This window comes from Mustela nivalis (assembly GCF_964662115.1).
Source record: "Mustela nivalis genome assembly, chromosome: 1".
Lineage (NCBI taxonomy): Eukaryota > Metazoa > Chordata > Mammalia > Carnivora > Mustelidae > Mustela > Mustela nivalis.
In genome coordinates this window covers 190080870-190105559 of record NC_139020.1, presented here as the reverse complement: position 1 = coordinate 190105559, position 24690 = coordinate 190080870, and the positions used below count along the sequence as shown (strand labels likewise).

Below are 24690 nucleotides of genomic sequence, written 5' to 3'. Positions count from 1 at the left end.
CGTGGATCTGCTGGTGTGTCTTCTATTCAGTTCAGTTAGTGTTCGCCCCTGTGTTCAGGGATGCACAACTTGGACGCTGACAGGAGGAGGCCAGGGGGCAGGCTCCATTCTGGGATGTGAGCGTGTGTTACTCTCCCTGGTGTCCTAGCAGCCAGCTCTCTTCTTCCTAAAGTATCTTCTCTTCACACAGTGCCACGAGGCCACGGACATCATTGTCATTAACCCTGGGATGCAGTGTTTTTATTTACAAGATACGTAAAAAGAGTACATTTTTTTACCGCCTTTTTCAACCTTTTTCGATAATTCAGGCAATATGCATTGTCAAGGCACAGATAATTTCCCTGGTACTGTTTTAGGTTCTGGGAACATGCAGCAAGGAACAAGATTCTTGAGGGGGGCAAACCAGATCCTCCTCTTTAATTGCCTGGCATAATTTCAGAAACATTTTAAGTCTTCAGAATAGGAAAAGACTGCACAGGTGACTTGGATGAACATTCTTACTTAATTGTTGAGGAAACCAAGCCCTTGCAGCTGGTATATAGAAGAGCCTGGTAGGAGAGAATCTGCTGGAATGTTCCAGCCCCAGCCTGCTTGGGCCCAGCCCTCAGGTGAATCTGCCCGAGTGGCAGCCGTTCCTCTATCTCCATTATGATTGTCACAAGACCCATATATTGCATTTTTCTTAAAATTGACTCCTTTTAACTTAGTGTTCAAAATTAATTTGTGTCCCTACCATGAATTAAAAATATCTCTCCACTTGCTAGATGGGATGCTACCCCATTCATGAATGGCTTAATAAATACGATTGGATCTTCCGGAAAGAAAGGAAGGAAGGAAGAAAGAAACCCTAAAAAGCAACACAAAGAAACCATGTTATTAAGTAGCTAGGCACTGTTGCTTGTGGGAGGGGAAGTCTTGGAGAGGTTATCTAATAACAGCATACTGAGAGTTCCGTTGACCTCGGCAGAACTGACAAAGAGCCCAAAGCCAACTTCTCAGTATGGATGTCGGTGTTATGTTACCTGGGTAATGCTGTGTAGCCCTGAGCATTATTTAGCACTCTCCTGCTCCCTGACCTGAGCATTATTTAGTACTCTCCTGCTCCCTGATGTCATTTTGCAGGCATCAGCTGAACGGGCCCATCCTTCGCCGGCTCTATTTTCCACCCTGCAGCAGACTTTCCATCATTGGTGGTTCCAGGTTCACAGGGGTTCCGTTTTTCTGTCCCCAGCCTCTCCTTTGGGTGCATAGAGTACCCTATAAACAAACCTCAGCAGGGTAGGAGAGCTGCCTTTTTAAAGGAAAGCTGGGGCAACTCCCTTTCAAAATGAAGAATGATGGGATGCCTCAGTGGCTCAGTTGGCTAAGCGTCTGCTTTCGGCTCAGATCCTGATCCCGGGATCGTGAGATTGAGACCCACATTGGGCTCCCTGCTCCATGAGGAGCCTGCTTCTCCCTCTGCCCCCCCTGCTTGCACTCTCTTGCTCTCTCTGACAAATAAGTAAAATCTTTTAAAAAGAAATCTTCAAATAAATAAATAACATGAGGGATGATGTAGAGGGTAGGGATAGTCCCCTACTCCTGACGTGTACAGAACACTCAAGGGACGCCTGGCTGGCTCAATAAGAACAGCATGCACCTCTTGATCTCGGAGTTCTGAGTTTGAGCCCCACGTGGGATGTAGAGATTATTTAAAAAAAAAAAAATTTTTTTTTGAAGATTTTATTTATTCATTTGAGAGAGAGACAGAGCACAAGCAGGGAGACAGGCAGAGGGAAAGGGAGAAGCAGACTCCCCGCTGAGCAGAGAGCCTGATGTGGGGCTTGATCCCAGGACCCTGGGACCATGACCTGAGCCGAAGGCAGATGCTTAAGCCACTGAGCCACCCAGGCACCCCCCCCCAAAAAAAACTCTTAAAGGAAAATACAGAAAGCATTAGTATCTTCACTCGGGGCCAGTCTACATTTGACCTGGTCAGGGAAAGTGTGCAGGCTTCTCCGTTATACGTCAAGCCTTGCTAAACCAGCCACGCTGTACAGAAGCTCTTCATCCAAGACTTCATTCTGCAATGAAGCAGAAGGTGGCTCCAAAGAAAACCTTCCCCGGACTGACGGGGCCAGCCCGGTGTTGACAAAGCTGTGACATCTCTTTTTGACAGTCATACCTTATGGGGCTGCCATCTCCAGTGTCAGGGCCTATGATGTCATGGCCTTGGGCATAAAATGTTCTCATTCCTTGTCCAAAGGAGCATCATGTAATTAACTTCCTGCAGCTCAGAAATCAGAATTCGTGATAGCCCTCAGCAGCTTTTTTTAAAAATTATTTTTATTAGCATATAATGTATTATTGCCCCAGGGGTACAGGTGTGTGAATCACCAGTCTTATGCAATTCACACCACTCACCATAGCACATACCCTCCCCAGTGTCCATCACTCAGCCACCCCATCCATCCCTCCCCCTTCCCTCCAGCAACCCTCAGTTTGTTTCATGAGATTAAGAGTCTCTTATGGTTGGTATTCCTCCCCTAACCCTCACCCTCAGCGGTTTTTAAGGACTTTGTGTAATGTGGAAAAGTCTTCTTGAAGCTGACAGGTCCTATTCTCATTGACTCTTTTGTGACCCACAGTATTCAGACAGATTGGTTAAAATTCCCTTCATCTGGAAAGTAATTTGCTTACCCCTTGACCCTGAGGCCTTTCGGTATTGTAAATTGTATCTGGGGAGTTTTGTAATTGCTGAAGGAAAAAGTACAGCATCATTGGGAATAGTTGGTTGCCCCTAAAACTAAGAGGATTGAGCCCATTTCGTAACTTTGCTTTTCACTAATTCATTTGTCCCATATTTGTGTCTTGTGCTCTTCTTGGCACTGAGAAAGAATGTGGACGATTGGCCCTACCTTCAAAGAGCTTTCTAGAAGATGAAATAGGCCACTGACTTAAGAGTGCTGGAATGTGTTTATGGTGATGGACAAATTGAGAGGACAGTTGAGTGAGAAGCATACACAATGCTTCTGCCCCTGAGAAGGCTTTCATTCCTACAGTTTCAACCCTGTACCCAGACAGAGCGTGTCTGCCTGACTGAAAAGAGCTACCTGGCCCACCTCTACTCTCTCTCCCCCTACTCCCCCTACCAAGGCTGTGAGGGGCTCGTTCTCCAACCCCTTTGTAGGGGACAAACATGTAAATGGGACAAACCAATATTGCATTATATGTTAACTAACAAGATTTAAATTCTAAAAAATTGTAAAGAGAGATATTCTATCTTCATGGAGAAATTAGGAGTGACAGCTAGTGTGAGTGTTTAACAGCAAATAGCTTACAAAGATTGAAAAAGGCCATTTGGAAAAAAAAAAAATTTAGACACAGTAGAGCTTGGTGCAAAGGGAGTAGTCCAAGCAGAAACTTGTTTTGTAATCATGACTCTTCCAACTGAGTAACCTTGGGCAAGTCACTTAACCTCTGTGTGCCTTAGTTTTCTCAGCCTATGAAGTGGCAGAAACACCCACCTTGCCTGTTGGACAGGGCTTGGTGTGCTTGACTAAGTGTTGATCACTTTTAGCCCGCTGGCCAAATTCAGCATGCAGCCTGTTTCTAATAAAGATTGGAATACAGGGGCACCTGGGTGGCTCAGTGGGTTAAGCCTCTGCCTTCGACTCAGGTCATGATCTCGGGGTTCTGGAATCGAGCCCCACGTTGGGCTCTCTGCTTGGCAGGGAGCCTGCTTCCTCCTCTCTCTTTGCCTGCCTCTCTGCCTACTTGTGATCTCTATCTGTCAAATAAATAAAATCTTAAAAAAAAAAAAGATTGGAATACAATCCGTCCCACCTATTACATGCTGGGTGTGACTGCTTTCTCACTACAGTGGCAGGTCAAGTAGTTGTGACAGACCCTGTAGGGCTCCCAATGCCAAAATATTTATCATCTGGCCCTTGTGTTCAGTGATGTCAGTGAGGTCACACCGTCACCATCATGAATTCATTATAATATTGAAATATGTCTCAGTTGACGTATTTCATATGTCAGTGGGGGCGTATGGGAGAGATCTCTTCGATTTCACAAGGAAGGGCAGGATTTGCTGGATATTCACACTTTTTCTTAAAGAAGTCTTTGTTTTGTTTGGTGAAATGTAGGTTTGGTCTTAGGCAGCTGGGAACCCTCGGGTTGCAGGCCACCCACCCCCACCCGGCACCCGTCCTTGCAGGAGTTCTTTTCTTGATTAGAGAGGACGATGGGACTTGCACGATTTCTCATTTCATGAGAAAACGAACCGTGTCGTGAACTCCTAAGACAGAACAGAGTGGGGGCTACTGATTCACCTCTGGTTTCCAGAGCACCTAGAAATGTGTCAGGCCCTCGTCTGGATCCTGGAGACACACAGTAACCCCCATTCTCCTGGTGCCCGCATTCTAGCTTTGAGATGTGCCCGGTGAGTCTGCTGGAAGACCTCAGGACGTGCGCTGGAAACTGCTGTTGGGATTTGTTCCCTCCTGACTTTTTATTATATAGTGTTTATTTTTTAATAGGCCGTACATGTGTAAGTGATAAATAACCAAAAGCTTTAAGAGGTAGACCGTGAAACCCAAGTCTTTCTTCTATTCCTGACACCCAGCTTCTAGTTTCCCACCTTAGGTGAACCTAATGGCGTTACCCACCCTACTGGTTGGTGGTAGCATTCACGTACACACATACGTTGTTTCCATCTCAGTCTTTTAGGTTCTCTGTCTTCTCTTTTTTAAAAGATTTTATTTGTTTATTTGGAGCAGAAGTGGAGGGAGGGGCAGAGAGAAAGGGAGAGAGAGAATCTCAAGCAGACTCTGCAGAGCGCAGAGCCCTGTGCAGGGTTCGATCCCACAACCTTGAGATCATGACATTAGGCAATACCAAGAGTCGGATGCCCAACCAACGGAGCCACTTAAGTGCCCCTGTCCTCTCTAACTTTTAATTTTTTTTTAAGATTTTTATTTATTTATTTGACAGAGAGAGAGCAATCACAAGTAGAGACACAGGCAGAGAGAGAGGGGAGAAGCAGGCCCCCCACCGAGCAGAGAACCCGGTGAGAGCCTCGATCCAAGGACCCTTTCGCCCCGAGGCGAAAGCAGAGGCTTAACCCACTGAGCCACCCAGGCGCCCTTCTAACTTTTAATTTTTAAAAATTGCAATCTTTCAGAAAAGTTGAAAGAATACTACCTTGTAAGCTGCACCTAGATTCACCAGTGGTTAACATTATCATATTTGTTCTAATGTTCTCTCTTCTCCCCTCCTCGCCACATTTTTTCCCCTCAGTTTTTTTTTTTTTAAGATTTTATTTATTATTTATTTGACAGAGAGAGATCACAAGTAGGCAGAGAAGCAGGCAGAGAGAGAAGAGGAAGCAGGCTCCCTGCTGAGCAGAGAGCCCAACGCGGGGCTTGATCCCAGGACCCTGGGATCAGGACCCAAGCTGAAGGCAGAGGCTGTAACCCACTGAGCCACCCAGGTGCCCCTCCCCTCAGTTTTTAAAAGTGAGCGGCAGAAGCAAACACTGAGTAGGCGATATCACTGTTCTCTTAAGACATCACCCAGGAGCGAAGATTTTCTCCTACATGCAGACATTACCACGATTTCATCCCCCGCTCTGGAATTGTGTCTCTGAAACAATAATACTATCTTGTATCTGGTCCTTACTCAGATTTCCCCAATGGCTTTAACAGTGTCCTTTATTAAAAAAAAAAATCCAGGATCCTCTTCAGGGGTTCTTTGTTCTATTTATTTGTTATAACAATTTAGATATTTTAAGCACTTGTCAGCTTTTGTTCCCTCCTGACCTTTATTCTCATTCCGGGTCCTTCTGTCTCCCACTTTGCTGCTTCACCTTTTCTCTTGAGACAGAGTTTCAGTATTGACTCTCTTCAGCCCTGCAGGTGTCCGCCAGTCCTGAAGAGCAGGATGGACCTTGACGTGGTTAACATGTTTGTGATCGCGGGCGGGACTCTGGCCATCCCAATCCTGGCATTTGTAGCCTCGTTTCTCCTGTGGCCTTCAGCGCTGATAAAAATCTACTACTGGTAAGTTGACTTTATAATTAAAGTCCTCCAGAGTAGCATAGTAACAGTGTCCTCTTCCTTGCTTATCCTTTGGTGGCCCCTTTTCAACATTTTGTCATGAAATATTTCGAGGATACAGAAAAGTTGAAAGACATCCTGTCTTGAGTCTGGAGACTGTTCTTGAAAAATTGGTTGTAGCTCCTCACCGGGTAGATTCTTTGTGGTTTCTGATTACATCTTTGCCTGGGGGGCCACCCTAACCCCCAGAGTCACTGATTCTGTCTTCAGGCAAGGATTGTGCCTGGTTATGGGAGCTCCTTTGGTATTTTCTTAGTTGTTGGATTCCCACCCAGTGATGTCCTGGACAGGTGCAGTGATGTGCACAGAAAAATGATTGGAAAGACCAGGGCCAAGGGATGGCATGGGTTTTAGATTTGCTCTAAATGTGTTCGTTAGTGAAGTGACGGAAAGAAAAAGAAGTTTCCAAAATTTTTATCAGTCTCGTACCATCTTTATGAGTCTTGCCGTATCTATAGAACAGCTCTACTTTCCTTTTGTATTTTCTTTAGAATAAGTTACTCTTCTTACCTTAATTCGATTTAAGAGTGACACAAATATTACTATCTTATGCAGAAAATTCCTATTTGCTGTACTTGCCGTAAATAGTAAATTAATATTAAAAGTAAACATGATGGGTGGCTGGGTTGGCTCAGTTGGATGAGCCTTTGGCTCAAGTCATGATCCTAGGATCCAGTCCCATATCGGGCTTCCCCTGCTCTTCAGGGAGCCTGCTTCTCCTTCTCCCTCTGCCTGCCAGCTCTCCCTGCTTATGCACTCTTTCTTTCTCTCTCTCTTTCTTGATCTCTGTCAAAAAATTATAAAATCTAAAAAAAAATGATAAAAATAAAAAGTGAAAATGAGCACAATGCCATTAAACGGCGTTTTAAAATTCTAGTCTCCCAAGGATTCTGTGTGTCCTTTCTCTTTGTTACAAAGTCCAGAGAGGTGTGAATGATGTAGCAGCCAGAACAGGGCCTTCCTCCTGGATGGAACCAGAAGATTAACAGTTGAAAGGAGATTAGATTTCTCATGATGTGCTTCAGTGACTTTTCGTGCTATGGTCCATTTGCCAAATAAAACCACCCCTCACGCCCCATGGTGTGTGTCCCCTGGCGAAGGCAGTCCCCAAATAGCCCTGGTTCCTCTCTGTGCCACAGGGAGAAGGGCAGCACACTGGGATTTAACCGGGACTCCGGCAGTTAGACTCGCCTTCTCTGCACACAGGAAAGAACGCAGTGAGGTTGCGTTCAGCTCGTGCCCTTTATCTGCTCTCCTTTCTGGCTCGCTTTTGTTTCATTGGAGTGTGGAATTTTCCGCCTGCCAGCCAGGCTCTGATCCTTGAAAAGAAGCTAATTGAACAGAAGGGAGCTTTTCATCCTGCACTGTCCCGCTCCCTCTTGGATGGGAGAGGGTAGGAGGGCAGTGTGGTGACCCTGTCAGAAGGTCATCCAGGGCCCACCGACCTACCTCTGCGTTGACGAAGCTGAGATTCTAGCCGTTTCCGTGTGATTGCCCTGCAGCACCGGCAGCCAGAGAGCTTGGGGGCCAAGGCCTCTGTGTGACCCCTGCCATGGAGAGCCCAGAGCCGTGGGCCCCTTGGGGCTTCACAGAGGCACCCTGGCCCTCCACACACAGATGCCATCTTTCCTCACTCCAGTCCAAGCAGAGAATGCAGTTTGGTGGTGGGGCCCGTCACCGTGGATATGGCTGCAGACAGGTGTGCCGATCCCACCCGCCACACATGGAGCCCGGCAGCTTCCTTGGGCTGTCAGGGAGAAGGCTTTCAAAGTCAGGAGTGTCAGGATAATTTTGACATTGGAGCTTTGAAAAGAAAAATAACCTCATAGCAAATAATTCGCCTTTTATTGAATTAAAATTCACACAACATAAAATTCACCATCCTAAAGTGTGTAGTTCAGTAGTATTAGTATATTCGTGGCATTGGAGCGTCTGGCTGGCTCGGTCAGAAGAACCTATGACTCTTGATCTCGGAATCATGAGTTCAAGCCCCAAGTTGAGTGTAGAGATTACTAAAAAATAAAAAAAAAATTTAAAAAAAATTAAAAATAAAAACTTCTTTTTAAAAAAGTATATATATAAATACACACACACACACACACACACACACACACACACAGTGTTGTGCACCCATTACCACTATCTAATTCCTATCTAATTCCAGAACACTTCCATCTTCCCAAAAGGAGCCTCCGTACCTGTTTGCAGTCACTTACAGTTTCCCCATCCCTTCATGCCCTGGCAATTTTAATTATATCTCTGTCTCTTTAGATTTGCCTGTTGGGGCCATTTCATATAAATGAGATCAAACAATTTTGGCATTTGATGTCTGATTTCTGTGACTTAGTGTGTTTTCAAGGTGCATCCTTGTTGTAGCATGTGTCAGTATTTCATTATTACTGCTGAATTCTAGTCCATCCTGTGGTTATACAACATGCTATGTATTTAAAAGGACATTTGTGGGGTGCCTGGATGGCTCAGTGGGTTAAGCCACTGCCTTCGGCTCAAGTCGTGATCCCAGGGTCCTGGGATCGAGTCCCACATCAGGCTCTCTGTTCAGCGGGGAGCCTGCTTCCTCCTCTCTCTCTCTGCCTGCCTCTCTGCCTACTTGTGATCTCTCTCTGTCAAATAAATAAATAAACTCTTTAAAAAAAAAAAAGGACATTTGTATTGTTTCCACATTTTGCCTATTTTGAATAATGCCACATAGCAAATAATTCACTTTTATTAACAAATAATACCACTAAAATCCTGAGAGGTCCCACAGAGCAGAGCATTCAGTCCCTTATTTAAATGACAGCATAGGGACACCTGGGTGGCTCAGTAGGTTAAGCATTTGCCTTTGGCTCAGGTCATGATCATGATCTCAGGGTCCTGGGATCCAGTCCCACGTCAGGTTCCCTGCTCAACGGGGAGTCTACTTCTCCCTCTTGCTCTCCCTTTGTGTTCTCTCTCTCTCTCTCAAATAAATAAATAAAATCTTAAAAAAAAAAAATGACAGCATAGATACATGTGATCTTAAAGCCTGCCCATGCCTGTCACTCAGCTCAGAGCTGTAGCCAGAGGACAAACACAGTGTTCTTGATTTTATGAACTCAGGCACATAAGCTAAGAAGAAACCCAGCTGGTTGGAGAGGATGAAAATCCTAGAAAACGTTTTGGTTCATGCCAGGTTGAACTGTGGCATGAGGTGTTTATGGTACTAGAACTCGTGATGCCATTGCAGAGGGCTGTTGGAAATCCTGTGATTTCCTCCTCCTCCTGCCCCCTTGGAAATGCACAGCCTGTTTCCTTCATCTCACCTCACTGCAAGTGACATTTACACAGTGGGTGGCTTGGGATGAACAGCTTTACCATGAGTCATTTACATCCCTTAACCACAGCTCCTCCTCCAAACACCTTTATTTGCTCAACGAGGCATAATGACCACCAGTGAATTCACTCTGCAGAGCGAGGTTGGTCAGGTTAATTTTCAGGGTTGCTACGTGAATGGGAGGAGCAGGCGGTAGAGTTAGCTGGGCCTCCCAGACAACCCAAGCTGCTCTGCCGGATGCCCAGAAGAGTGTGGGCTAATCCCAGCAGCCTCTCCTGGACATCTCTCTGGGGTCTTCCCTGAGGAAACTAAGTGGTGACATAATGGTAAGAAGTCCTAAATAGAAAAAGATGGACAAGAATTGAAAAATAAAACGAACATTGTTTGCAGGTGACAGGATTGTATTCATAGAAAGCCCAGGGGAATCTATAGATAATTTTTTGGAATTAATAAGTGAGTTTGGAAGGTTGCTAAATACAAGATAAGTGAACAAAAATCAGTTATATTCTTATATGATAGCAACAAAAAATAGAAAATGAAAAAAAAAGTAATGATTCTATTTACTGTTATATCAACAAATTCAGAATACCCAAGAATAAATCTAAAGAACAGTATGGAAGGCCTCTGGACAGCGAACTATGAAGTATTAGAGAAATTTGGAACCTAAAGCAATGGAGGTATAGACAGTATTTGTGAGTTGGAAGACTTTATTATCACTGGGTTGTCAGATTTCCCTAAAATGATATGTAGTTCAGTATGCACCCATTTACAGTCCCAGCAGATTGTTGTTGTTGTTGTTGTTGTTTTTTAAGATTTTGTTTAGTTATTTGAGTGAGAGAGAGTATGAGAGGTGAGAAGGTCAGAGGGAGAAGCAGACTCCCCATGGAGCTGGTAGCCCGATGCAGGACTTGATCCCAGGTCTCCGGGATCATGACCTGAGCTGAATGCAGTTGCTTAACCAACTGAGCCACTGAGGCATCCAGTGTTTTTTGTTTTGTTTTTAAGATTTTATTCATTTATTTGAGAGACAGAGAGCATGGGTCGGGGGGTCAGGTGGGCAGAGGGAGAGGGAGAAGCAGACTCCCAGCTGAGCAAGAAGCCCAATACAGGACTCCATCGCAGGACCCACGGATCATGACCTGAGCTGAAGGCAGACATTCAATCAACTGAGTCGTCCAGGCACCCCCAGCAGGTTTTTTTTGTTTTTAGTTTTAATGGAATTTAATAAACTGCTTCTTCAATTTATAAAGAAAAGCAAAGAGCCCATTAAGCAAGACAGTCTTGAAGAGGAACGATGTGAGATAATTTATATGACCAGCTGTCAGACCTAATTATAAAGCAACAGTGAATCAAGGCAGCGTAGTATTGGCACTAAGAAGGGCAAACCAGTGTGGGTCAGGAGAACCCAGGAGCAGATGCACATAGATACAGTCTCTTCGTTGATAAAGGTAGTGCTGCTTTGCAGCAGGGGAAGGGGGCTGTGTCAACTAGATACCCATCTGGGAGAAAAGTTCATCGTGACCCGTTTGGTAGGCAGAATTAGCCAGACCCACAAAGATCCCTCCTAATCCATGGAACCTGAGAATATGACGACAAATCACTCCCACGGTCGTTATGTTATATATAGTTGACTAAAGACAAGATTTACCCGAGGAGGCCTGATCTAGTCATAGTAGCCCTTACAAGTGGAGGGGTTCGAAGCACAAGAAGGACTCCGTGCGATGGCGAGTTGGAGACCCCAGGTGAAGGAATGGCCGTGGGCTCTAGGAGCAGAGAGCCCCTGGCTGACAGCCAGCAAAACAGCAGGGATCTCAATCCTAGGCCACAAAGAACTGAATTCTGCTAAAAAACCCCTAAATAATAAGCTTAGAAGCTGATTCCTTCCCAGACCTTTCAGATCAGAAGTGGCTGGTGCCTTGATTTCAGATTTTGATACATTCAGAGGAGAACTCGGCTAAGCTCACTCCTGACCTGCAGAACTGTGAATTAGTAAATGAGTGTTGTTTCAAGCTGCTAAGCTTGATAATTTGTAACGCAGCTGTGAAAAAGAATACAACCTCATCCACAGCCTTGTACCATGCACAGAAATCAAATCCAGGTGGATTTTAGATCCAAATGAAACAAAAAAGCTTTTGTAAGAAAACATGGAAAAACCTCACAAGAGAGGTTATCCAGATGGCCACCCACCAGGATGGCTAAAGTGAAACAGGTTAAAATTCCATTTATCCTAGTGATAAATGGCTACAATCTGGGTGACCTAAAACAACAGAAATTTAAAACAACAACAATAGAAATGTATCTTTTTACAGTTCTGGAAGTTGGAAATACTAAACCAAGGTGTTGGCAAGGTCGGTTCCTTCTGGAGGCTCTGAGGGAGAATCTGTTCAGTGGCTCTTCCCTAGTTTCTGCTGACTGCGAGCTATCCTGGACATTCCTGGACTTGTAGTTGTGTCCTTCATATGTAGATGTGTCATTCCACTGTCTACCTCTGTATGTCACTTGGTGGTGTTCCTTTGGTGTGTTTCTGGGTCTACATCCCCTCCAACTTTTTAAGATTTTTATTTATTTATTTGACAGAGTACAAGTAAGCAGAGCAGCAGGAAAAGGGAGAGGGAGAAACAAGCTCTGCTGAGCAGGGAGCCTGACGCAGGGCTCGATCTCAGGACCCTGGATCATGACCCAAGCCAAAGGCAGACACTTAACCTACCGAGCCACCCAGATGCCCCAACATTTCCCTTTTTTTTTTTTTTTTTTAATTCGCCGCTTTTTTTTTTTTTTTAAGATTTTGTTTATTTGACAAAGAGAGAGCACAAGTAAGCAGAGCAACAGGCAGAGGGAGAGAGAGAGAAGCGGGCTCTCTGCTGAGTGGGGAGCCTGATGGTGGGGGCTCAATCCCAGGACCCTGGAATCATGACTTGAGCCGAAGGCAGCCGCTTAACCCACTGAGCCACCCAGGCGCCCCCATTTCCCTTTTTTTAAAATAAGGGCACCAGCCATATTGGATTTGGGGCCAACCCTAATCCAGTATGACCTCAGCTCAACTCAATTATATCAGGGAAGATGCTGTTTCCAAATAAGGTCACATCCACAGGCTCCAGATAGACATGAATTTGGGGGAAATACTTTTCAACCCCATGTGGATGTGCAGCAACTAGAATCTGGCATATTGTTGATTAAAGTATGAATTGGTTTGGAAAACTTTTTGTCAACAGGACCCCCCTCATTTCACACAAGAGAAGTATGTGTATAGTGTGCATATATACACACACGTATATGTGGAAAGAGAGATATCAAAAGATGTATAAAAGAATGTTACATAGCAGCTTCATTTGTAGTACCTCCAAACTGATAACACCAGTGTCTATTAATCCCATAGCAGATACATAAATAAAGGTATAGTTGTACCACCATTCATATAGTATTCAGTAGGAAGGAAAGAACTTGTGCTAGATTCTACAACACAAACATAATACTGAGTGAAGGAAGTCAGATACAAATACTTCTCATATGATAAAGTTCTGAAACAGCAGAACTGTCCTGGAGAGATGAATGGAGGCAGAAGTTAATGGGGAGAGGCACAAGATAGGCACCTGGGATGCTGGCCATATTCTTGGTCCTGACCTGGTGGCAAGCTGCCGGGTTCATTCATTTTGTGCAAATTCATCAGACTGTACACTTAAAATGTGTGTACTTGTCTATATGATTTATATTTCAGTTAAAGGTTTCTCTAAAAAATAAGAAGGATGTAGAGAAATTGGACTTCTCGTGTACTGCTTGTGGGAATATAAAATTATGCAGCCACTTTGGGAAGCAGTCTGGCAGTTCCTCAAAAGGTTTCTTAAGAAAAAGCTACCATACGATCCAGCAATTCCACTCCTAGGTGAGCTGAGAACACCCAAGAGAACTGAAAACATATGTCCACAGAAAAAGTTGTACGTGAATGTTCGTAATGGCATTATTTAGCTTGAACTGAGACTAGATAACCAAGTGTGCATATCCATATGATGGATTATAATTTAGCCTTTAAAAGGAATGAGTATTAATAGATCCTATAGCGTAGATGAACTTGAACACATTATGCTAAGTGAAATAACGCAGACACAAAAAGCCACATGCGGAATGTGTCCCCATTTATATGAGATGTCCCGAATAAGCAAATCCATAAAGTAAATGCAAAGAGACATGAAGGAAGCCAGTGGTTGCCATGATCTATAAGGAGAGGGCAATGGAGAGTGAGTGCTAAGCAGTGTAGATTTTTTTTGAGTTGCAGTAAAATGTACATAACATAAAATTTGCCATTCTACCCATTTTAAAGTATACAGTGCAGTCTTGTTTCTTTTTGATAAAAATGTTCCAGATATAGGTAGTGGTGATGGTTGCACTCCTTTGTGAATATACTTAAAAAAAAAAAAATCCTCAGTTGTACCCTTTAAAAGGGTGACTATTATGGTATGTCACTTATATCTCAATAGAAAGAGATCTGTACTCAACACCCTAGTCATTAGGGGCTTGAAGATCAAAACCACAGTGAGCCACCATTAGGGTGGCCATTTCTCTCTATATATTTTTTAGGGTGCCTATTTTTTAAAAAATGGAAAATAACATGGAAAATAAGTGGTGTTAAAAAATAAATAAGTGTTGTTGAGGATATAGAGAAATCCTTGTTCCTTGCCGTTAGAAATGTGAAATAGTACAGCTGCTGTGGACACATTTAGTAGTTCCTCAGAAAATGACACACAGAACTACCTTATGATCCAACAATTCTACCTCTGGGTCTATACCCCAGAGACTTAAAAGCAGGGACTCAAACAGATATTTGTATATCAATGTTCACAGCAGTATTACTCGGCCAAAAACCCGAAACTGCCCAAATACTCATCAGTAGATGAATGATAAACAAAAATGTGGTATCTACATAGAGTGGAATGGTACTCAGTTTTGAGAAGGAATGAAATTCTGACACCTGCTATAACACGGATGAACCTTGAACTCATTATGCTTAGTGGAATTAGCCAGACACAAAAGAGCAACGTTGTGTGAATCTACTTATATGAGCTATCTAGGATAGGCAGACTCATAGAGACAGAAAGTAGAACAGAGGTTATCAGGAGCTCAGGGGAGGAGGGGAATGGAGAATTATTATTTAAGGGTTATAGGATTTCTGTTTGGGATGATGAAAAAGTTCTAGACATGGATGATCGTGATGGCTGATGTACAACATTGTGAATGTATTTAATGCCACCGAATTGTGTGGTTAAAATGGTGAATCTTCTGATGCGTATTTTACCACAATTAAAAAAAAAAAAAGGAAAGAAATGTTGAAGTACTTTTCTCCAGAGGTTCTTATAACCTAGTAATGCTGAGACTTAGAGGATGAAGGGTCTGGACCCTGGAGGAGTGTTCGTGTATGTAATGGCGTATCCATCGGTCAGCCTTAAAAAAGAAAGATCGTGCCTTTCGTAAGAACATGTAGGTACCTGGAGGGTATTATGCTAAGTGATATTTCAGTCAGACAGAGAAAGAGAAATACACCGTGTGACTTCACTTATGTAAGGAATCTAAAAAACAAGGCAAATAAACAAAAAACAGAAACAGAATCATAAATGCTGAAAACAAACTGGTGCCTGCCAGAGGGTAAGTGGGTGGGTGGTATGGGCCAAACAGGTGCAAGGGATTAAGATGTAGCACATGCCAGTTATACAGTAAATAAGTCATGGAGATGGAAAGTACAGCAGAGAACATAGTCAGGAATACTGTAAAAACGGTATGCTGTTACATGGTGTTGTATTATTGTGGTGAGCACAGAGTCATTACAGAATTGTCCAAGCACTATGTTGTTTACCTGAAACTGATAAAACATCGTATGTCAACTATACTTTAATTTTTTAAAAAAGATCATAGAGTCAAGAAATGAATGAATTGGGATATTAATGAATGAACGAATGAAGAATGGACTTGTGTCATATGTCATGATTTAGAATTTTGAAATATGCTTGCTTTGTCATAAGAGCTTTTAAGCTAGCCAGTGTTATTTTTAATGTTTTGAATAGGGAATGCATTTCATTGAAAAAGGAAAGCAGTAAAAGTCTCCCTCCTACCCCTGTTCCTTTTCCAGCTACTTCTCAGTAGAACCCCCGCCTCCACTCCAAATACTCACCTTCATAGTGTCTGGTGTGTGCCCTCATGCGTTTTGTTTGCAGATGCAAGTAAATATGAATATATATCCTCATCCCTTTCTCCCTTTATTTACGCCGTGTAAGCTATTTGCTTTTTGTAAAACTTGGCTACCTCTCTGGTGCAAAGTGTACCGCAAAGTGAATCCCTGATTGAATTAATTATCTTTCATCTTGGAGAGATTCTTCATGCAGAGAGTTCAATTTGTTGCTAATTCCATACTGAAATCGAATTTGGGCCAAACTCCAGCACTGCCAAGTCTTACGTAACGGACAGACGCTGAGCTTTCAACCAGCTGCCATATGTTGTGAGGAATAAAGCAGAGGACGGATGCAGCTAGTCCCTAAGAGTCAAGTTCCCCAGAACTGGTGGCTTAGTCGGTTAAGTGTCTGCCTTTGGCTCAGGTCTTGATCCCAGGGTCCTGAGGAGCCCTGCTTATCCGGGAGCCTGCTTTTCTCTCTCCCTCTGCCCCTCCCCCTCAACTTGTGCTCTCTCTCACTATCTCCCCCTCTCTCTCAAATAAATAAAGTCTTTTAAAAAAGTCAAGTTCTCAGGGCACCTGGGTGGCTTAGTTGGTTAAGCAGCTGCTTTCAGCACAGGTCATGATCCTGGAGTCCAGGGATCGAATCCTACATCGGGCTCCCAACCCACAGGGAGTCTGCTTCTCCCTCTGACCTTCTCCCCTCTTGTGCTCTCTCTCACTCTCTCTCTCAAATAAATAAATAAAATCTTAAAAAAAAAAAAGTCAAGTTCTCATTCTCAAAATCTCTAGGGGGAAGAAACCAGCATATATTAATATATGTATTATACAAATAATATATATATTATCCAGATAATATATATATAATTAACATATATTTTTAAATACTTAAATGTGTACATATGTTTGGGAGGTAGGTTATGAGCCTCTTTGAGCTTATCCACCAGCGTGGAAATAATGTCTGTATAAAAACAAATGTTTAGGACCTGGATGGCTCAGTGTGTTAAGCCTCTCCCTTTGGCTCAGGTCATGGTCTCAGGGTCCTGGGATCAAGCCCCACATTGGGCTCTCTGCTCAGCAGGGAACCTGCTTCCCCCCTCTCTCTGCCCACCTCTCTGCCTACTTGTGATCTCTCTCTCTGTCAAATAAATAAAATCTTAAAAAAAAAAAAACACAAATGTTTGTTACTATGACTTCTGCATCACAGTTAAAATCCAGTCCACTCAATCAAAATCCACTGGTTCAAAATCAATAGCTTCTTTGAAGCCACAGTAACACTTAAAAAAAGTTAAGACTCAAAAGCAGAAATTTGGTTGGCTGGAGGGTTAATGTAACTTCCCGCTTGCTCAAATGGAATGACAAAAGGACAAAACTGTGTTCTTCGCAGAGATGGAGTCCATGGACTCACCAGCTCCGGACAGCTGTCGGAGGGTTTGGTCCTGAAATCGTCAGGACTCCAGGCACCCTTTAGATAGTCTTCTGTCGTCCTTTCTCCCCAGGCAGAGATTTGTGGATGTGTGGAGTGACACCACCCCCACCCGTAGCCTTGGTGAGAGAGGCTGCTTCTTCCTCTCCACAGAGAGCGAGCGGCGTTACCTTTAAGTCTTGGGATGCCTTTCCTGCCCAGCAGAGCCCTTCTGCAGTGAGATCCTTACTCTGGGTTGGTCCTACATGGGTAGTGTTCGTGATTCTTCATCCTGGATTTCAGAGGCCCGTGAATCTGGCCCACCGGGAAGTGCAGGCCGGCTCTGTGTGAGGGGAACTGCCTTTTTCTTGGCCTTCCCAGCCTTACCGCCAGCCACTTTGAATTCAGCTGCAGCTCAAGCAGGCGAGGCAGAGAAAGGCCAGTCAGGCAGCTGGAGAGATCCCACCACCTACTCCTTCGTCACACCACCATTCAAACTGCTAAAAATAGGGATGTAAATATATAGATTAACAAAAGGCTGTGATGTGTCATGCTCCTTCAGAAAACACTCTTCTTTCTCCTCCTAGTTAGAAGTATCAGAAAAGTACATACCAGAATATTTATTTAAGGTGCTTCCTGGAATGGTTCTACTTAGTGCTCCTTGAGGGTAAAGCTGGGGAGGGGGTCAGGGGACTCCAGAGACCGGCTGGGAGGAGGAGGAGGAGGAAGGCAGCTGGGAGACGGGTTTGTCTCTGCATGATGGAGGACTGTGGGCAGGGCATATGCCCCTTCTCTGGAGGTTGCTGATTTTGTCTCGCCTTTCTTTTTTTCCTCCCCAGGTACTGGCGGAGAACGCTGGGGATGCAGGTCCGCTACGTTTACCATGAAGACTATCAGTTCTGTTACTCCTTCCGGGGCAGGCCTGGGCACAAACCGTCCATCCTCATGCTCCATGGGTTCTCTGCACACAAGGATATGTGGCTTAGCGTGGTCAAGGTGCGTTCTAGGTTCTTCTCTCTCAACAGAGTGTCACTCAGTAAAGAGAAGGGTGTCCACTTGAATGAGATGTCCTCAGCAATGATGAAAAGCCAAGGGAACCCAGAACTGTGGCTCAAATCATCTGAAAACTAATTCAGCATAGGGGTGCCTGGCTGACTCACTCAGTAGAGTACGTGACTCTAGCCCTCAGGGATTGTGAGTTCAAGCCCCGTGTTGGGTGTGGAGCTCACTTAAAAACACACACACGCAGACACACACAAACTAATGTGGTATACAGTTAAGCCTTGAACAACATGGGTGTTAAGGGAGCCCATGCACGATGCAGTCTAAAATTCATGTATAGCTGTTTTGCTCCCCCCAAATTTAACTATGAACAGTCTACTGTTGACCAGAAGCCTTAACAATAACATAAATGGCCAATTAACACATATTTTGTATGTCATATGTATTATATACTATATTCTTACAGTAAAACTAGAGAAAAGAAAATGTTATTAAGAAAATCAGGGGTGCCTGGGTGACTCAGTTGGTTGAGCATCTGCCTTTGGCTCAGGTCATGATCCTAGGGTCCTGGGATCGAGGCCCACGCCAGGTACCCTGCTTGGCAGGGAGCCTGCTTCCTCCTCTCTCTGTCTCCCTCTTCTCCCTCAGAGAGAGAGGAAGAAGCAGAGGGAGCCTGCTGCTCCGCCTGCCTGTGTGTGCTCTCTGTCTCTCTCAAATAAATAAATAAAATAAAATAAAAAAGAAAAAATCATAAGGAAGAGAAAATACATGTACTGCGCTGTATGGGAAAAAAATCCACGTCTAGGTGGACCTGCACAGTTCAAACCCATGTTGTCTGAGGGTCCACTGTATTATTTGAATCCTTTTGTCAGACAAAAGTTACTGAATTCAGTGTTCCTTGTAAAATCTGCACCTTAGAGATCATTTCACCATACAAGTATTTCTTAGGGAAAGTTTCTGACACTCAACTTCCTCTAGAACTTGTTGTGACGATCGAGATCGGGTTGAGCAAAATCACTTCTTCCGTCCTCCAGTGTCTCCTCTTCCTTCCCTCGTCCCCCTTTTTGTTGTTCTTCTCCCTTCCCCCCCCCTCCTACTTCTGTTTTTCGCTCTTGTTTTTGTGTTTTCATTTTCCTGAGTCGTTTAGAGAGACTCTCTTGATCTGACCGCTCTCTGAGGTAGTTTTCTAAATCCCTCACCTTCTGTCCTGGTTTCCGTGCGTGTGGCAACTTGCTCTGCTTGATAAGTGACCCGCTGGTGCAGGTTGGGCCTGGGAGAGGTCTCGGGAAGAACGAGCCCCAGCCTCCCACCTCAAGCAGAACCATACCTGAATGATTCCAAGTAGGACCTGCACCAGGGGGAAAAGGTTCACCCATCCTATAGTTGCTTCTGTTCTCACTCCCAAATTCCACCGTAAGGACAGTCATCCTCATGCCTGAAGGAACCTCTCACTTCCCGGCCCACCTCAGATGTTTTTGGTGTAACTGGTATTTGTGTATTGATAACACATGGTTCTCAGCTTCTGCTTAAAAGTGGCACAAATAGGGGTGCCTGGGTGGCTCAGTGTGTTAAAGCCTCTGCCTGCGGCTCAGGTCATGATCCCAGGGTCCTGGGATCGAGCCCCACATCAAGCTCTCTGCTCAGCAGGGAGCCTGCTTCCCTTTCCCTCTCTCTGCCTGCCTCTCTGCCTACTTGTGATCTCTGTCAAATAAATAAATAAAATCTTTCCGAAAAAAAATCTTTAAAGAAAAAAAAAAGAAAGAAAGAGCAAGAGACTCAAGCCTGCTACCCCAACCTTGGTCTCCCTCTTCCCCTGAGTCCCCTCTCATCTTTGTATTGGTCTTTGAGGGCCTTGGCTCCCTATGAGGCTCCCGGCAGTGCTCACTCACATCAGATGTAACTAGGGTAAGACACTGGGTAGCCTAGACCCATACATCCCCAGGGATGGCTGTCCAGGTCACTCCGTAAGTGAGGGCCACCTCCTTAGAAAAATGGACAGACATGTCCTGCACACCACAGCCTGACTCTCTGCACCTATGTGTCCCTAGTTCCTTCCAAAGAACCTGCACTTGGTCTGCGTGGACATGCCGGGACATGAGGGCACCACCCGATCCTCCCTGGATGATCTGTCCATAGATGGACAAGTGAAGAGGATACACCAGGTAAGCAGGAGGCTCTGCCGAAGATTGCTCAGACTGTGTCTTACCCACCTCGTGTGCCCAAATCTGGAGACCAAGGAAGAGTATTCCATGCTGACTTGTAACCAGCCTTCAGTGCATTCTGACTGCAGATATTTGCACACAATATGGCACCCCAGTATTGGGGCACCTGGGTGGCTCAGTGGGTTAAGCCTCTGCCTTCGGCTCAGGTCATGATCTCAGGGACCTGGGATCGAGCCCCACATTGGGCTCTCTGCTCAGCAGGGAGCCTGCTTCCCCTCCTCTCTCTCTGCCTACCTCTCTGCCTACTTGTGATCTCTCTCTCTCTCTCTCTCTGTCAAATAAATAAATAAATAAAATCTTTAAAAAAAAAAAAAATGGCATACCAGTGGTATCACTGGTCAGCTCTGAAGGACCAGGATCTACAGCAGACCGTTCTGGAAGCCTGCTTTAGTTACTTCTCAAGAAATAGGATATGGACATTTTTTTTAGCTCTTTAAAAAAGGAGTTTAGAATTCTCAAGACCATTTCCCTAGAGTCTATTTTTTTTGCTTACACCTACATGACACAACATAATGATAGCCCCTCTGCCTAGTTGTGGAGGATGGGGACAGTGCTCTTTGCATTTTGTTCTATTTTAGCATCTAGCTTCAGCCTTTCTCTGACTGGACTTTCAAGGTCATGGGGCTTATGAACCACTTCAGAATTTAGTAATCTATAAGTTACAGATAGGCATTATGAATTTTCCCCAGACGAGGTTGTTTATTTAATGTCTGCGCCCAGCCTAACCCCCCTTTAAAGTGTCTATTCTGATGAAGTCAGGGACCTTGTCTGTTGGGGTCTTTGCTGTATCCTCAGGAGCTGACTATAGTTCCTTATACATAATAGATATCCATTAAATATTTTTTTAGATGGGTGGATGGTTGGTAGAATGGTGGGATGAATGGTCAGACAGTTAAATAAACAGAGAGGTGGATTATTATATGAAATGGGTGGATGGGTGGGAAGGGCTTTGAATGTAGGGCAAGAGTCAGCAAACCCTGGTTGGCCTGCAACTATATTTGTAAGCCAAGTTTTCTTGGAATATAACCATGCTCATTCATTTGCATATTACCTCTAGCCACTTTTGTGTTACAGTACTGGAGTTGAGTAGTTGCAACAGAGAACCTATGACCCAGAAGGCAAAAAATATATTTTCCTTGAGACCATTGTTTAAAAAAAAAAAAAAAAAAAGTTTGCTAGCTCATGAGTTAGGGGAATCCTTGTCGATTTTATACTTATAAATGACCCTTCAATGACCTGTGCCAGGTAAAGAGGATTATGTAAAAGGATTATATGCCACAGGGTTTGTCTGGATAATGGATCTAGTAGATTTCAGAGGTATTCCGCTGTGTAATCAGTTTTGTTATTGTCTGTAGCTTTGTGACCAAATCTCCTTCTCATTTCCCTCCCTAGTTTGTAGAATGCCTCAAGCTGAACAAAAAACCCTTCCACCTGATAGGCACCTCCATGGGTGGCCACGTGGCTGGAGTCTATGCTGCTTACTACCCATCAGATGTCTGCAGCCTTTCTCTTGTGTGCCCTGCTGGTAAGTTTCAAGGCTGCAGTAGCCCTGTGTAGGACTTGAACACGGAGGGTTCTGAAACTCTTAAGGAGCCAATGCCGTCCCTGCACTGTCTTGTAGCATCATGTTTTCAGTGTCTACTTTAGAGAGGTGCAATGCTTTAGTGATAACGAACCAACAGGAATTGTATAACCATAATCATAACCTTCCTAACTTTTAAAATCTAGAGCCAGCCTTGTTCCACAAAGGATTCAAGGCAGTTAATTAAAATGTGTCTAGTACTTTGCAGCATATAAATACTTTGAAATATAATGATAATATTAACATCCAACATATTTTTTTAAGATTTTATTTATTTGAAAGAGAGTGAGCGTGCAGGGGTAAGAGCCGAGGGAGAGGGATAAACATTCTCCACTCTCAGAATGGAGCCCAGTGCGGGCTCCAGTCCCATGACCCTGAGGTCATGACCTGAGCTGTAACCAAGAGTCAGAGCTCAACTGACTGAGCCACGCAGGTGCCCCTAACGTCCAACATTTATTGAGCTCTTACGAGCTAAGGTCTTTATATGGATTTAATTCTTGCCATATCCTTATAAGATGAAAGTACTCTTATTATGCCTTTCTCCTTTTCTGCTGAAAACTCAGTAATCTTGATACATGACGGGGTCTTTTTTTAGAAATCAACAAACTTTAGTTTCTATGTTTTTATGTATATACATGTCAACTTGGGCTGTAATATGTCTCCAGAAATTACAATTTGAAGTTGAGCTTTTTAAAGGATTTTATTGGGAGGGGAAAAAAAAAAAGATTGTATTTTTTTAAGTAATCTCTACATCCAGTGTGGGGCTCAGACTTAATCCCAAGATCAAGAGGCACATAGTCCACTGACTGAGCCAGCCAGGCAACCCTGAAGTTGGATTTTTAAAATTCATTTTTTTTATAGAAGTCTTCAAATTTGGATTGATAATGTATTAGAGAGAAAAATCTTAATTTTCTTTTTCCTTCTCCTGTTCCCTCTCTCTCTGGTACTTTATTGGATTTTGATTTACACAAAGTATATCACCCAAATCGTAAGTGTACATCTCAAGGACTTTTTTCATGGGTAATTACTATCCAGATCAAGGAAGTATGCCCATTTTATAGGTGGGAACATTGAGGCACAAAGAAATTACATTTCTGCTAGAGCTATGATAGGAATGGATCCTAGGCTGTCTGACTCCAGAACCCAAACTGGGGCTTTTTGGAAATCCTTTATTGTCCACTACCTCTTACATGTCACTCTTATGCTCTACCTCCTTTATCTGCTAGAACCTGCTGTCACACCTTCTACTGAAACCTAAGTAAATTGACCTTATCAAATCTTTTAGTCACCGGGGTGCCTGGGTAGCTCAGTGGGTTAAAGCCTCTGCCTTCGGCCCAGGTCATGATCCCAGGGTCCTGGGATCGAGCCTCGCATCCGGCTCTCTGCTCAGTGCAGAGCCTGCTTCTCTCTCTCTCTCTCTCTCTCTCTGCCTGCCTCTCTGCCTACTTGTGCTCTCTGTCAAATAAATAAATAAAATATTTTAAAAAATAATAATAATAAAGTAAAATAAAATCTTTTAGTCACCAAAATCGCTTTCACCTCTGTTGAGGACATTGAAATTGAAACTCCCAAAGCGGAGTGCCTGGATGGCTCAGTGGGTTAAAGTCTCTGCCTTTGGCTCAGGCCATGATCCCAGGGTCCTGGGATTGAGCCCCGAATTGGGCTCCCTGCTCAGCAGGGAGCCTGCTTCCCCGCCCCCCCCGCCAACCCTGCCTGCCTCTCTGCCTACTTGTGATCTCTGTTAAATAAATAAAATCTTAAAAACAAAACAAAACCTCCTGAAGCATTTTCTTTTCTCCTTTCTCTAAGCTCTGTGTCTGAATTCATTTGGCCTTTTAGTTATAAAGTTTAAGAATCAGAGAAACGGCTCCTATAGAAGTTATTAGGAAGGTCAAATCTAACTGGCTTTTTTGAATGTATGTTTATTTCCTCAGAGTTGAGTTTCACACCTACGTTTTAATGGGAAATTTAAAATTAAGATTATTTGGGGGCAGCTGGGTGGCTCAGTCAGTTAAGCATCTGACTCTTGATTTCGGCTTAGATCATGATCTCAGGGTCTTGAGATTGAGCCCCGCATCTGGGTCTGCACTGAGTGTGGAGCCTTCTTAAGATTCTCTCCTTCTCCCCCCACTCTCCTCCCCACTTATGCACTTAATTAACTAATTGATTAAAAATAAATTAAGATTGCATGTGGAAAGATAAGCTTTTTTACTTTGAAAGAGTTTTAAATTTATAGAAATGTTGCAAAGATAATACAGAGAGTCCCATAGACCCTTCACCCAGCTTCCCCCGTTGTTAATGGCGCACCTTAGCCCAGTAAATTTGTCACAGCTAAGAGACCAACACTGGTACAGCACTATTAACTGAACTCTAGGCTCTGTTTGGATTTCATCCGTTTTTCCACTAATGTGCTTTTTCTGTTCCAGGCGCCAATCCAGGATACCACATGACATTTAATCTAGGATTATTTTTAAAGTGAAAGGAAATAGATCATGTAATCTGCACCATGGCATCACAAAAGCCACATGATGCTTGTGCTCGCTTTAAAGGAACTGCTGAATGTAGGAGGTTTATAAAGTGTGGGTTTCTACAGCACAGTATTGAAGTCACTGCTTGCGTTATGAAATGTATCTCGTCAGCTAAGTGAAACACCTAGACTTTTGCTCAGTATTGGAAGTGAAAATGAGTTTTGCCCTCCCATGCACGTCAGCTCGTGTGAATTCTCTCTTGTCTTGTTCCAGGGAGATAGGAAACAATGGCCAGCCTTAAAGGTGTTTGGTCTCAATGAGCGCCTAATGCTGTCTGGAGAAAGAGTGGCTGTGCACAGGGCAGCTGTGGCACCATCATGGGGGACAGCTAACAGGGGTCTCTTCCTCCCTCTCGTTTATGTATCAACCCCAAAAAAGATATT

General features: G+C 43.9%; 1 protein-coding gene across 1 annotated transcript in view; it reads left to right on the top strand.

The window, feature by feature from the left end:
- ABHD6 (abhydrolase domain containing 6, acylglycerol lipase) overlaps window positions 1-24690 on the top strand; it is a 53290-nt gene that overhangs the window by 14126 nt on the left and 14474 nt on the right. Inside the window, exons 3-6 of the mRNA XM_082739574.1 lie at window positions 5893-6044; window positions 17813-17969; window positions 20024-20137; window positions 21590-21722. Of these exons, the coding sequence (XP_082595700.1) occupies window positions 5926-6044; window positions 17813-17969; window positions 20024-20137; window positions 21590-21722 (523 nt within the window). The 5' untranslated portion in view covers window positions 5893-5925. The remainder of the gene's footprint in view (window positions 1-5892; window positions 6045-17812; window positions 17970-20023; window positions 20138-21589; window positions 21723-24690) is intronic.